This window comes from Hippocampus guttulatus, chromosome 7, assembly GCF_054856545.1.
Source record: "Hippocampus guttulatus isolate MCC_2025c chromosome 7, RoL_Hgut_1.0, whole genome shotgun sequence".
NCBI lineage: Eukaryota > Metazoa > Chordata > Actinopteri > Syngnathiformes > Syngnathidae > Hippocampus > Hippocampus guttulatus.
Window position 1 is genome coordinate 6522137 of NC_141267.1, and position 12783 is coordinate 6534919.

Sequence of the window (12783 nt, forward strand, 5' to 3'; positions counted from 1 at the left end):
TGGCACTCCCTTCTTCTCCTCCGCCTCCTTCTCTTCGATTTCTTTTTTTTTTCTTCTCGCAACCAACTTAATACTTTAGTGCATTACCGTAACTTACTGGCATGGAGTGTGGATCATTCTTTAATAAAATGAATAAGAAAAAAAATATCCATCCATCCATAATCCGAACTGTTTATCCCCACGAGGATTGCGTTTTTATTCTCAAACAGTCAAATTCATTATTTCAACCCTTTTAAAATTCCCCACATCGAGTAACCCGTATCATGCTTTCCCATCCTAAATTGTGTGCTGTTCAGCCCCGTGTGCCCAAACTTCAATCTTGATAGAGTATTCTTTCATCTGTTCCATTTTCCCTTGCTTTACTCATTTCACCAGTTTTCCTTTGTATTATGTAATACCGTCTTCCTTTCATCTCTTCTTAGCATTGCTTCTGCCTCCTTTCTGTCATTTTGTGTTCTATTATACTTTTCATTATTGATTTATTCATTCATTACAGATGATGTAAAAAAAAGTGATATATATATACTGTATATATACAGTATTAAATGAGAAATACTTCATTGAACTGACAGCAGTATTATGTTTAAAACATTTCGTGGTTTTGTCAATCCTTTGTTTCCACATACTGTATGTAAATAATGTAGCTAAATGGTTTTGAAAGGACATCATTGAAATTCAATGTCATTATGACTTAAAAGAGAATGAAAGGTGAAAGCCCCTGAGTGGCTTGAAATCCTTTAACGTGTCATTTAACCACTAATGCGTGACCTCTGGATCACAGTCATTGCTTTTATGTGCAATGAAGTGTCCTGTCCACCACATAATGTACACATCTTTCTCTCAGTCTGTCGTAAACAACGATACAAAACAATATTCAGACTCAAGATTTTCCCCATCATTGATTAATATTTGTTAACATTCGAACCTTTTCTGGCTTTACAGCATTTTATGTTGCTCGTTAAACCGTTGTTTGTGTCAGACAGTGGGACCTGATTGTCAGCTCTTGTGGGTCTTTATCTTACTGCTGTCTTTTAGCCCAACATTATGGATGATCCATATTCTACTTCCAGACCTGAGATAAAACGCACACATACATTTACGGGCGTGTCGTGACTTGGTCGTCAGGACTTGTTCCAACATTAGTTCCCAGAGAAACAGGCGACCAATTGTCTCGGTGAGATAAAAACAACCCTCGAGCGCAGATTCAATCTGTTAAAAAAACAAATGAGTTTATTTGGTTTTATATTTTTATGTTTTCACTGCCATAAAAATGGTTCCATATTTGTCAAAGAGGCATCATAAAAATACAAACCAAAGTACAAATATTTGAAAAAAACAAACCTAAATATACTGTATATCTGCTAATGGGTGTTCCATCAAATACAAAGAGTTAGCTTGAGCAGCAGGATGGAGTGGTACATAAAATCCTGGAAATATCCATCCATCCATTATCTGTTGCGCTTATCCTCACAAGGGTTGCGGCCATGCTGGAGCCTCTCCCAGCTGTCTTGGGGCACTAGGCGGTTTACACCCTGAACTGGTTGACAGCCAGTCATAGTCCTGGAAATACTGTTAGTATTAATTTGACACCGGTTGCCCACTCAGGGTACACATTGTCCCCCCCCCCCCCCGAACCCCCCACCGAGGTAGGACATTTATGCAACCCACTGCATTCTTTTAATCAACTGTTGAGAAATATTTTCAGTACTGTGATTTTTTGAAAGCAGTAAGTAGTATACAATACAATCTTTTAAAGTATGTGTTACATATTGATTTGTTCCTGATTGTAAAGTGTCCTTGGGTGTCTTGAAAGGCGCTTATAAATAAAATGTATTATTATTATTATTATATCAAAGTATAATGCCTAATTAGTGCTGTGATAAATATGTTTTTGGAAATTATGTGGACTGTGTGGATGACTGATACTACAAAAGATGAATAAATAACCGCACAGTGCAGTATTAAATAACTTCAGAAGAAATATGTTTCAAAAGAAGTAAGTCTGAATGAAGCATCAGTGCAAAACACTGCAATCATCAAGATCGTCACGTTCCTGGGAATCACCATCCATCCTGGCTTTTCCTTTTGCTTGACTTCTACTGATAGTCAACTCCTTCATTAAAAAAAAACTTTTTGTACACAGGAGTCAGTCACAGCAGTTTTTTTGGTTGTCCATCACAATCTGGTTTGGTGCTGCTACAAAGAAGCACAAAACAGGTTTCATCGAATAGTTAGAACTGCAGAAAGAAAACAAAACCATTTGGTGCGCTCGTAGTAATGACGTGCATTCTGCCCGAAATGACAAAAGGGCAAGCAAAATAAAAATCTCTGAGCCATACCACACCCTGAACATTCCCTTTTCCATCTCCTTCACTCTATTACGCCCTTTGAATCATTGCACATCCTGCTTTTTTGCATTTGCTGTTTCTTGCTCTTTCTTACACTCTGCCGCAGTATCACAATTACTGCATTTGTCTCTGTAGTATTGACAGCTGGACATAATTTTGCACAACTTAGCTTGTAGCCGACGTGTGCGCATTTTGAGCATGACGTCTCTGATCCACTGGTGAAAGGACACTTTGATTCTCTCCTCTTTCATCTCAAACTGCTTCAAACAACAAAGCGTGTGACGGAAAAGTGGTTAGAACTGCATGACTGTCCGTGTTTTATGTTATGCGTTGTGTTTATTATTTTACTTTATGTTAACTGTTTTGTGAAGCGCTTTGTTACAGTTGTCGCTGTTGTGAAAGCGCTATATAAATCTGCATGTATTGTATCTCTTCAGTCATTAGTGTACCCATCATTTTAACGTTGTCACTTGGCAGAACCATCCACAAGTTTTGCTGTTCGGGTCGTGGGTGAGCTCGGGCCTATCCGAGTTGACTTTGGGTGAGACCACCCTGGACTGGACTGGTCGTCACACTCACAGTCACACCTATGGACAATTGACCCCTGATTGCATACCCATTGAAATGAATGGAGACCTCATCCACCCGGGGCCCCCCCGATAGTCTACTCATTGACTTGGATGGGTACCATTCCCATCCCCTTTAATGGGAAAAGTCCCCGCCGTTTAAATGTGATTCTTGTTGACGTTTTCTGACTGTTGAAAGCCCATCAGGCCCTTTGCGGAGCCCCAGGTGTGTCTCGGGGAAGCTGTCCGCATGAGGTGGACCCTACATGGGCCACTTCTACTCACTGCGGCCCCTGGCTGTTCACTGTTACTTCATTGAACTTTCTTCATTTAAAATGAAGAGAAAACTCAGGCAATGCCGCGTAAATATCTAACCTCTCAACTGTGAGGCAGAAGAGTGAACCGCTGGGATACCAGACTGCCCCACGTCCAGGGACAGATGCATGGAGGCTCTTCCTCCATGGCCACTTGCCGAGCCACCCCAAAGGGAACATGTTGATACCTGTGACTTTCCTGACATTTGACGGATTGGTGTGTAGGGGCCTTTACACACTGAGTGAGTGTTGTGAGAAAGGGGCTTCAGAGTGGTGTTAGGGCGTCAGAGTAAATTTCTGAACGCGCCCTGTGTTGATGACAACAAACGAGTTGCAGTTGGGTGAAACTTTTCTTTTTGTTGCATAATGGCTCAGCTTAACTAACTGTCCTGGTCAGGTATTGCGCCATTCAACGCTGTAAATAGTAAATCCTTGTTTTAGCGGAAGCCACATGCTAATGCTGACAGCAGTTACAAACCAGAATAGTTGATTTTTACTTTACTTTGACTTGGCCTTCTGCTTGTATTATAAGTGTGTTGGGCCAGGTTCTCTATATGTGTGCATTTGATTTCGTGAAACCCTGACTTTGGATGGAATGATAAAAATAAAATCACTTCTCACGAATTTATACTCAGTGAAATGTTGTGTCACCGTGGCCGCCCAACTAAAAGATTTCTGGCTATACTCCTGACCACTTCGCCTATGACTGCACACTTTTTTTATTACTGTGCTATTTTTTGTCCAAGCAAGCATGGTTCGATAGCACGAACACCGTAAATGGGTCTGCTGATTACAATCATGCTGAAATGTCATACCGACTATAAACGCTGCATCATCAATAGCTCTGTAATGACTTGGATGATGGACTGTCAACATTGACTTTTGCCTCTCATATGGTTCAAAATGCTGTAAAGTCAAGGAAATCCCAGCTTTCTAAGTGTGTAAACGCACCAAGCATCTGCCTGAGTGCGGGAGGGGGTTACTTTGATTCACCTAATTAGCTTTACACCACAGTAAAGGTCAGTGCTATCTCTACGTAATCACCTGGAGCAGAAAGGGTTTCCCTCATTTAACGTGATTGCCATTTGGAGGTGATATTCCCTCAAAGAATGGCAAAAGTGGCCAGAAAGCGGAAACGGTGGGTGGTCATGTAAACATGTATGTGTGTGACTGGGATGGGCCAAGAAGCAGTCAGTGGGCGGCGCGCGGATACTCCGCTTCCTGCAACAGAAAGATGGATGTGTATATAGTGAGGAGAATAGAGTCGCATCCAGAAGAGAGGAGATCCACGCACAGAAAAGATCTCATTCAGAGCATCAGCAGTCGGTTTGAGAGACAAAAGCCAATTTAGGCATCCAGGATGCGTGCTCTTGTCGTCTTCCCTCTGCTGCTTTGTGCCATCGCCTGTGTGAGCCCAGCAAGAGCGGAAGTCAAAGCGGTGAAACTGTGCGGCCGAGAGTTCCTGAGAGCTGTCGTGTACACCTGCGGAGGATCCCGCTGGAGGAGGTTCCAAGCTGAGTCAGACATGGATGGTGAGACAACTGTGTAGTTATCTGTTTGCCCTGTACTAAAATGTACAGCTTTTTTTTCGACTTCTCCTTTGATAAATCTGTAATTAGTAATTTAGTCAATGCTACGTTCCTTTTCATTGTATGTTTTTGCTCACAGACTTATTTTCATTTGTATTTGCACATTTGCCAAATTCAAGGCCAGATCTAACCTGCCACGCGCATGTTTGTCGGCCAAGAAAAAGCAAATAAAGCTTGTTGATTCATGTTTCTTGCTAATGATTTTTTTTTCATTTTGTCAGAAAAACTGGCTGAAAATAGCTAACTTTCTTCACTTTTTACAGACATTACAAGCACCAAATCTCTTAACATAAATTGAACGCTACCATTTTTATCACCATTTTCCTTGACTTTGTAAATCCCTCTCCGTTTGAATGGACACCGTCACAATGTTGCAGAAGTGCAGCGAATCACCATGAAGAGTACTGAGAATATTTTGCCCTTCTCATTTGATTTAAGTGTAATAGTAAGTTCACCAAAAGATTACAATCAGCTCTCACTATAACGCCGCTCACTTCTACACCCTTGCAAATAGCGAAGCAAAACAAAACAAGGTTCACCCAATGGGATATTGACTGCATCCTTGCCCCATATTCTACCTATTCAGAATTTTCCATGCACGTGTGGGCAGACCAGGACATAATGTTGACATCATTAAACCACAGGAGAACACATCAAGATTAGAAGCTCTCTCAGTCTGTTACACATAAGCAAACTCAGTTAGTCTTATCAGCTGTAGTGATCGCTAAGAGGAAAGGGAAACTGCACAAGACAAATTGCATCGCGGAAATCTGCATTGTCATTAAGAGTCCTTTTTAATGGGATCATCAACCTCAATTGAACAACAAGATGGAACCACTCCATCAGTGACATATATGCAATTAAAAAATATATATATTACTGTATTTATGAATGCCATCCACTATTCTATGTATCAAGTGTTTTTGTGATGTCAGACAGATTCTTTGTTCTTCATTGTGTGTTGCTGGTGCAGGTCTATCCACAGGGGAGGAGAACAGTTTGGACGGTTTGTCAAGCATCAAGAACCACCCAGGCTCAGACTTGGCCAGACGGGATATGAACAACATCCTGACGACAGTGTGCTGCCAGGTTGGCTGCAGGAAGAGCGACCTCACCTTCCTCTGCTGAACACGGACGGCCATGCCTGGCATCATCGTTTCTTCTCCAAGTGACCAAAAAGTAATCAATCTTGCCTTAATTTAAATAAAATCCAAATGTAAATCACAATGCTCAGATATATATTTATATTTGTTTTTTTTAATCTTAACTTGTATGTAAATGTAATAATGCTATTCATTCTTATTTTTGTGTTTTGGTGAACACCTGCAATGGAAAATTGGTGTAGTCACACCAGAATTTTACAGATAAAAAAATACTGATTGAACTTAGGGAAGGTGAAACGTACTGCCAAACCATAAGGATGAGAAATGTCTATTTCGCAGAGTCAAAAGCACTCATTGATATGCAGGTTTGTAAACTGCCCACGTTTATTTTTATTTAAATGGGGGGGACTGTGCGTTCATTTCACTATTGTGTCAAATAAATCTTCTGATGATCACAAGCTGCAATTGGAGACTGCTGAGCGCTAACAACTTCGGGTGACGCAGGTTACGCGCCACCGTAGGTTAAAGATTTACCTGCTTAATTTTATTTTACTTTTGTAATACTTTTTGTGAAAATGAGACTGATAGGATGGTTAGGGTGCAGTGTACATTAACACAAAAATATATTACTAACATACACAAAGACACACAAATGGTTGTTTGTTTTTTTCCCTCAAGGGTATATAAATCTGAGCTATCAAGAAGAGGGCAACCAATGCGAAGTGACCTGCACGAATAAAGACTGCACCAATAAAATTATCTCACACACACACACAATTAAGAAAAACCCTAACCATTTTGTGGGGTTAAAACTTTTATTGGTTTTGGAAGGAGGCATACTAAGTTTCCATTTTAGCATTGAGCTTGCACATGGTTCGATGTTAAAGTATTCTTACTCGCAGCACAAAAAAAAAACTGCTCTGGTCAACAGTAATACAGATGAGTGAGTACACGACACAAAACATCATTTAAGAATTAGTTGTAGGTAAAGGTGGCCCGGCTTTTTCTGCATGCTCTACAAGCAATTATGAATTAGTACCGGATACATTCACTTACAGATGCACTGAAAAAAATTGCAATATTGGATGAACTTCAAAATAATAATTAAAAAGTAAAGTAATCTGTCACACCCAATATTTTAGCATTGACTGATGATTGATTTAGTGTAAGATGAAATTTAAAACTTTTCATAAACTAACTTCTTAAGGCAAAGCCAGTTTGAACTCTTAAACTTTTTAGTTTTTAACTTGAAAGCTGTGGATTTGTACACACAACCTATGAAGAGGTGCTAACTCGTCAGCCACTTTGTACCCATTGCAGTAAATATATAAAGTTTAATTTTAATAAGAATGCTGTCAATACATTTTCACGAAATTAATTATTTATAGTCAAATCTCAACTATTAGGCGTGACGGATATTGTTTTTTTAATTTTCAAGTTCATCTAATTTTTTTTTCCAGTGTAGAAACGAATGTTCCATTTTTTTTCGAATAAAAAACTGAGGTGCATGAGAAATGACTGGCAACTTGAATGAACTTGAAACCAATGCATGATGGGACATTGAGGGCTATTGGAAATAACGCGGAGGAGACTTTCCTCTGATTGCCTCAAATATTCACCCAAAAACATCACAACTTTCTGTCAGCTATACGCAAGGCAGGAAATCAACGGTATTTAGTTAGTTTGTTCCCACTGGCAATAAAAATCAAAAACCACAACAACAATATAGGGAACATTGATGTCAGGACAATTGCTTTGTTGCTCTAAACCCAATTTATGATGGTTCTAAGACATCTTACAAATACCACATTTGGGTGTTTTTAGCACAATATTGACATACAAGACAGTAAGTATCGTGGGCTTCGGCGACACCTTACATACATACACACTTCATGTTCAAAAGGCCTGTCAAAGAGCACTCGGGAAGATAGACGTTATCGGCATAGTGCCCCCCCCCAATAAACAATAAAATATTTGTCTCTTTTTAATTAACATTAAAAATATTCCCCTTCTCATTCACAGACGCTTGAAGGACAGAGTGCACACGCACTCACACACACACACATATATATATATATATATATATATATATTTATATATATATACACAAAGCATTTTGGTCAACTTCACCTCCATCTACAACCTCATCATGTCATCTCACAGAGACCATTACAATTATGTAAAATAAAGCTATGGATCCAAGCAGGGCATGAGGACCAGGCTGGTGCCTGAAACGCAATTGGGGAAGCCACATTTGAAGAGAGAAGTAAAGTAGCAAAGCATAACAAAAGCTCTAGCGTGAACAAGGGTCAAGCCAACAGGAAAAGTGAGAATGCAGATGAATGAAATTACCCCAGTAAGTCGTCTACCTCAGCCTGAATTGAACCAGTGTCATCATAACAATATCAAATTGGAGTTGATTACTGATGGGCCAGCTGGTATGGACTTAACGGATGCCAGGCATCCATCATCCTCATCTAACCTTCAGCATGAACATGAAGTTGCATTTCGATGTGACCCTATCACATGATCAATTTAAGTCTACGTTAACGCTGATTTCACAAAGCAAAGCACAAAAAATAAGCATCCTGGATGATATTTAAGCGTTTTAAGTTACTTGACCTCACCCACCCATATATACATATACATATATACTGTAGCTCAAAACCTCTGTTGCACTTGAATTAAAAAATTAGGTCTGAAACAAATTAAAAAAATTATACGTTATACTGTACACGTTACTCAACTACACAGATAACAAAAAGAGTTACCTTTCAGCGGACTGAATTAGGTGATACCGTTCAAAATCTAATCATATACAGAATCACATTTTCTACAACAAATCGTGTCAAGAATGGAAAAAAAATGATACTGTCATGTCATCTAGAGTGAACATTGCTGTCCAGGGAACAACAGAAGACTATATGACCATACAAGGAAAACATCAAACGCCCTTTAAGATAGATTTTCAATGACACTTTTAACACTTAATTCGGAAGGGGAAACACTTTTCTTTTTTTTTTTTAATGTCATGACCAGCAGATTAGTTTCTCATTGCAGCTGCCGACCAGCCGCAACATCTCTACGATCGCAAAGAAAGATTAGAGCAGTTGGACCCATTGCTCAGTGCATTTTGAATACATCGATGCGGTCAAGAGTACTCGGACTCTGTTTGAACCAGTGGATGAGTCATTGATATCGGTGGTGCTCTGATCGATCGGCTGATTTCTGTGGATGACTACGTGGTTGGCATGTCAATCAAGAACTTTCACTGCCGATCACAACCCCCCCCGCCCCCCCCCCCCAAAAAATGACCACCCACAGCTCGTAATTTGGATTCTGCAGCCAAGTACAGACCAGCCTGTGTGCAGTGTAGCATTCTGTCCCCCCTCCTTAACACGACACGATACAGACTAAACCAGCAACTGAATTTGTTTGCACATTGTTGCACTGTCAGTTTGAATAATGACCTGCTTTTGTATAATAAAGGGATGGAAACTTGGATATATTGTTATTTATTTAAAAAGAATTCATCAATTAATCGAAAAAATAACGGAGGGATAAATCAAATATTAAAATAATCGCGGCTGAACAGCTCTAAAATGAGCTCCGAAATCAGCGCATCACTCTCATAATCAATCGGCATCATAAATTCCTCAGCAAAAATTGACAATATCCATTTAGCTTAAGCTTGTACATGGTTTGTGTGGACAAAGGTCCCACACTGAAAGTATTTTGTCGTACCAATAAATTATCACATTGTTCTGTGCAAATAAATGACTGAACATCGTCCTTGAGGTGAGTTAGGACCATTCAGATTTTTGGATAAGACTCCAGTTAAGAAGTAACGTCATCCAGAGTAGAGCTTGGCTGGTCAGGCAGCTGCAGTGAAAAGTCACCGCACTTTGACCAGAGGCACAGACTCCTCAAAGGAAAGAGTCCAGGTGCGTAACACCAGCAGTAAATAAATAACACCATTATTACAAATGCCATTATCAAATGACCTAAAATGGTTCCATGTTGCTAGACGAACATTTCACAATACTGCTGGGTAGGCTGTTGTCCTGGACGGGTGATTGAAGAACGTGGGTCTGTCCTCTGTGTCATCCTCCATCCGCTGGAGTTAATATGTTCATCAGTGCAAATTTTGAGTTAGTTGTCCGCCAGATACTTTCCTAAAGGACAAAATGCTTTGGTTAACTCTGTGTATTAAAAAACAAAACAAAAAAAAAATCCACCTTGATCTTTTACCTTTCCCAGTACACATGTTGAAATATTCTTTCTATACTGCAAAGCCCAAAAAAAAGTCCCTCATGACTGGACCTGCTCTTGAGCAAGGGTGCAAAGCTCCCAAATGGTTTTTGCTGCCCCATCACTATTATTCCCCATGCAGTGGGAAGTGGTAATCTGTGCAGTGTATTGGGTGCCACTGAATGAAAATCTAATTTTCTTTCATGGATTTTATCAGACCTTTGGGTGTTTCATAATGGACGGAGCAGTTTTAACAAAATTGTAAAGGCTCCAATTATACAAAAAGTTCTTTACACTTGACTCTTCTGAAACAATATAATATAATTCACTCCCGTTTGGGATCAAATACGGGCCACTTAACCTTCTTTCATAATTGAAACCAAGGAGTACAGTATGTACATAATAGGGGGGGGGGGGGGGGGAAATTGACAATATCAAACCCACCAGCAGCAAACCTCTTCTTGACGAGTGAGAAGCGATACCCAGGCCCAGCCAGTTCAATATCACAACCTGACAGTGTGCTGCCCTCACTGGTGAACTGCACAGCTAGTGGAGCTGGTTTACTTGGGCCTTCTGTGAGCTGGAAGCGGGCTAACAAAGATCCCACACCTACAGATTTAAAAAAAAAAAAAAAAAAAACGCAGAACAACAGCTGGTGGTCACACACGATGGAAAATATTGAAAATGTGGAGGTGACTTCAGATTTTTCACGATGAGCTGACTGCATCTCAGGCCATTTGGAAATAACCAGCACACGCGAGCAAAATTGTAACTGACAAAATAGGAAAGCGTAAAAATGACAGAAGGAAATACTGTGCTTCAATCCAGCATATCTTTGGCACCCAGATGTATTTCAGCAGGCCAGTTGAGGACCTTTGTCTCTTTTTCTTTTAGCAGCGCCCGGCACATACAAAAAATCACATTTGACACAACCAAAGTCATTACTTAAAAAAGGGATGCAAAAAAAAGGAGTTGAAAAAAGAGAGGATGTGATGCTTATGACAAACTACTACAACTACCACTACTACAAATAATACATTGGATTTAGATAGACCTATTATTGATATTTACATATGCATACCTGAACAATTATTTACAAAAAAAAATTCAAAGATTCTCTTTATAACGCCTTAATGAGTCAAACTAATTTGGTTGCAGAAGAAAGAGAGGCGGGCATCGTCAGGCTGGTGCATCCGTCAGTCAACTTCAATCAGTCTTTCAGGCCAGCCTAGTCCGCCCGAGTTGTCACCGAGAGCCAAATGGCCTTGAGAACTGACTTACTGGTACAATGTCACACGCAGGTGCCGCACACCTGACACGCAGCCAAATACAGGGGAGAAAAAAAAAAGTGTCGTATCCCTTTCAGTCCCACAAACCTCAACCTGACAGGTGTCCCAGATTGTTTTTATTTCACCGATCACCAGGCTGTGCGCGTGTGTGTGTGTCTGTTGTTTTAATTTTTTTCTTTTTTTGCTTTACAACTGCGTGTCGGCTTGTGCGGCACCTGCGTGAGACATGGAAAGCACGTTGGAATGCCGACTAGCTGTCACTGACGAGGGAGGGACTGGGCCCACGTAAAAGAATGCCCATCTGCGTAACAAAGTGTTAGTTGCCTCACTTCCTGCTCGGTGTCTTTAAGAAACATTAATGAATCAAGTAAACACTCCTTTAGAGAGTGCCAAATGACTGCGGATTACTTCTGTTTTGCGTATGACTGTGGGGATGTGAATATGGTTCCTGCCTAATGGCACAGGTTTATCTTGGCAATTGGCATGGACTATTTTTTTTTTAGTGGAATACAAGGCCGAAGAGAACCCCAAAACAAATGATTTGCCTCATGCAACAGAGCCCATAAAAGAAGCAAAAGGAAGGACAATATCTGAGGTCCAATCGTGTTTTTTTTTTTTGCTTGCATCTTCAGTGTTTGCAGGTTATGGCAAATGTTTTTTTCTGTGTTTTCATATAGCACAATACTGTTGAGTGCGATTTGTCATCTTAAAAAACTTATTTTGGGGGATTTTATAAGGGGGCTGGAAGCTATTCATTGCTTTCCCCTTCATTTCAAAAGGGAAAGATGATTTGAAATGAGTGTTCTGAGATACAAGCATGGTCAAGGAATGAATGAAGTTCACATCTCAAGGCACGACTGTTTATATAAAAACAATTTCCGACATACATCTTTACTAACATCGACGGGTAGGTTTTAGCATGTTTAATAAGGGAAAAGAATATCAAAGTGGCCCTTACAGCCTTGGCTTTCTGCATACGGTCTTTGGTGAAAAATGTTGAGGCATCCGTGGTGTGTTGTGTTTGTGTAGCTAACTACGAGATGATTTCTTGGATTATATCAATGTATATTTTAGCTTCAGGAGACACCAATGTATGAAGTGCATCATCGGCTAGCACATTGCTTTTAATAAAGAGTGTTTCAAAAGAAGCAGATTCATGTCAATCAATATATTAAAACTTTGGACATCGATCAAGAATACATGAACATACAGACCTCCGTTTTCAGATTTTTGTGAGATATCTGGAATCTTCCAGAGGATCCTGTGCTGCTCCGCGTTCCTGTTAGGACAACGTGACATTAGTCCAGTCGATCAGAGCCAGAG

The 12783-nt window shown here is 40.1% G+C and overlaps 2 protein-coding genes across 8 annotated transcripts in view; one reads left to right on the forward strand and one right to left on the reverse strand.

Annotated features, from left to right (window-relative positions):
* The first annotated feature begins 4345 nt into the window (after positions 1–4345).
* insl5a (insulin-like 5a) lies at positions 4346–6044 on the forward strand. The gene is made up of 2 exons (XM_086116609.1): positions 4346–4760; positions 5791–6044. Exons 1-2 carry the CDS (start codon positions 4589–4591, stop codon positions 5943–5945), a joined length of 327 nt encoding a protein of 108 aa, XP_085972735.1. The 5' UTR covers positions 4346–4588; the 3' UTR covers positions 5946–6044.
* A 672-nt stretch (positions 6045–6716) lies between these two features.
* The window catches only part of sgip1a (SH3GL interacting endocytic adaptor 1a), a 49251-nt gene continuing 43184 nt past the window's right edge, over positions 6717–12783 (reverse strand). For all 7 annotated transcript variants that reach the window (XM_086116602.1, XM_086116604.1, XM_086116608.1 and 4 more), the window contains 3 exons: positions 12675–12739; positions 10616–10780; positions 6717–10095 (listed from right to left, as the gene is read on the reverse strand). In XM_086116602.1, coding sequence (XP_085972728.1) covers positions 10073–10095; positions 10616–10780; positions 12675–12739 — 253 coding nt within the window. In that variant the 3' untranslated portion in view covers positions 6717–10072. The remainder of the gene's footprint in view (positions 10096–10615; positions 10781–12674; positions 12740–12783) is intronic.

Coding starts and splice junctions, on each gene's coding strand:
- insl5a (XM_086116609.1), top strand. CDS start 4,589: ATGCGTGCTCTTGTCGTCTTCCCTCTGCTGCTTTGTGCCATCGCCTGT. Junction 4,761..5,790: donor AGCTGAGTCAGACATGGATG/GTGAGACAACTG, acceptor TTGCTGGTGCAG/GTCTATCCACAGGGGAGGAG.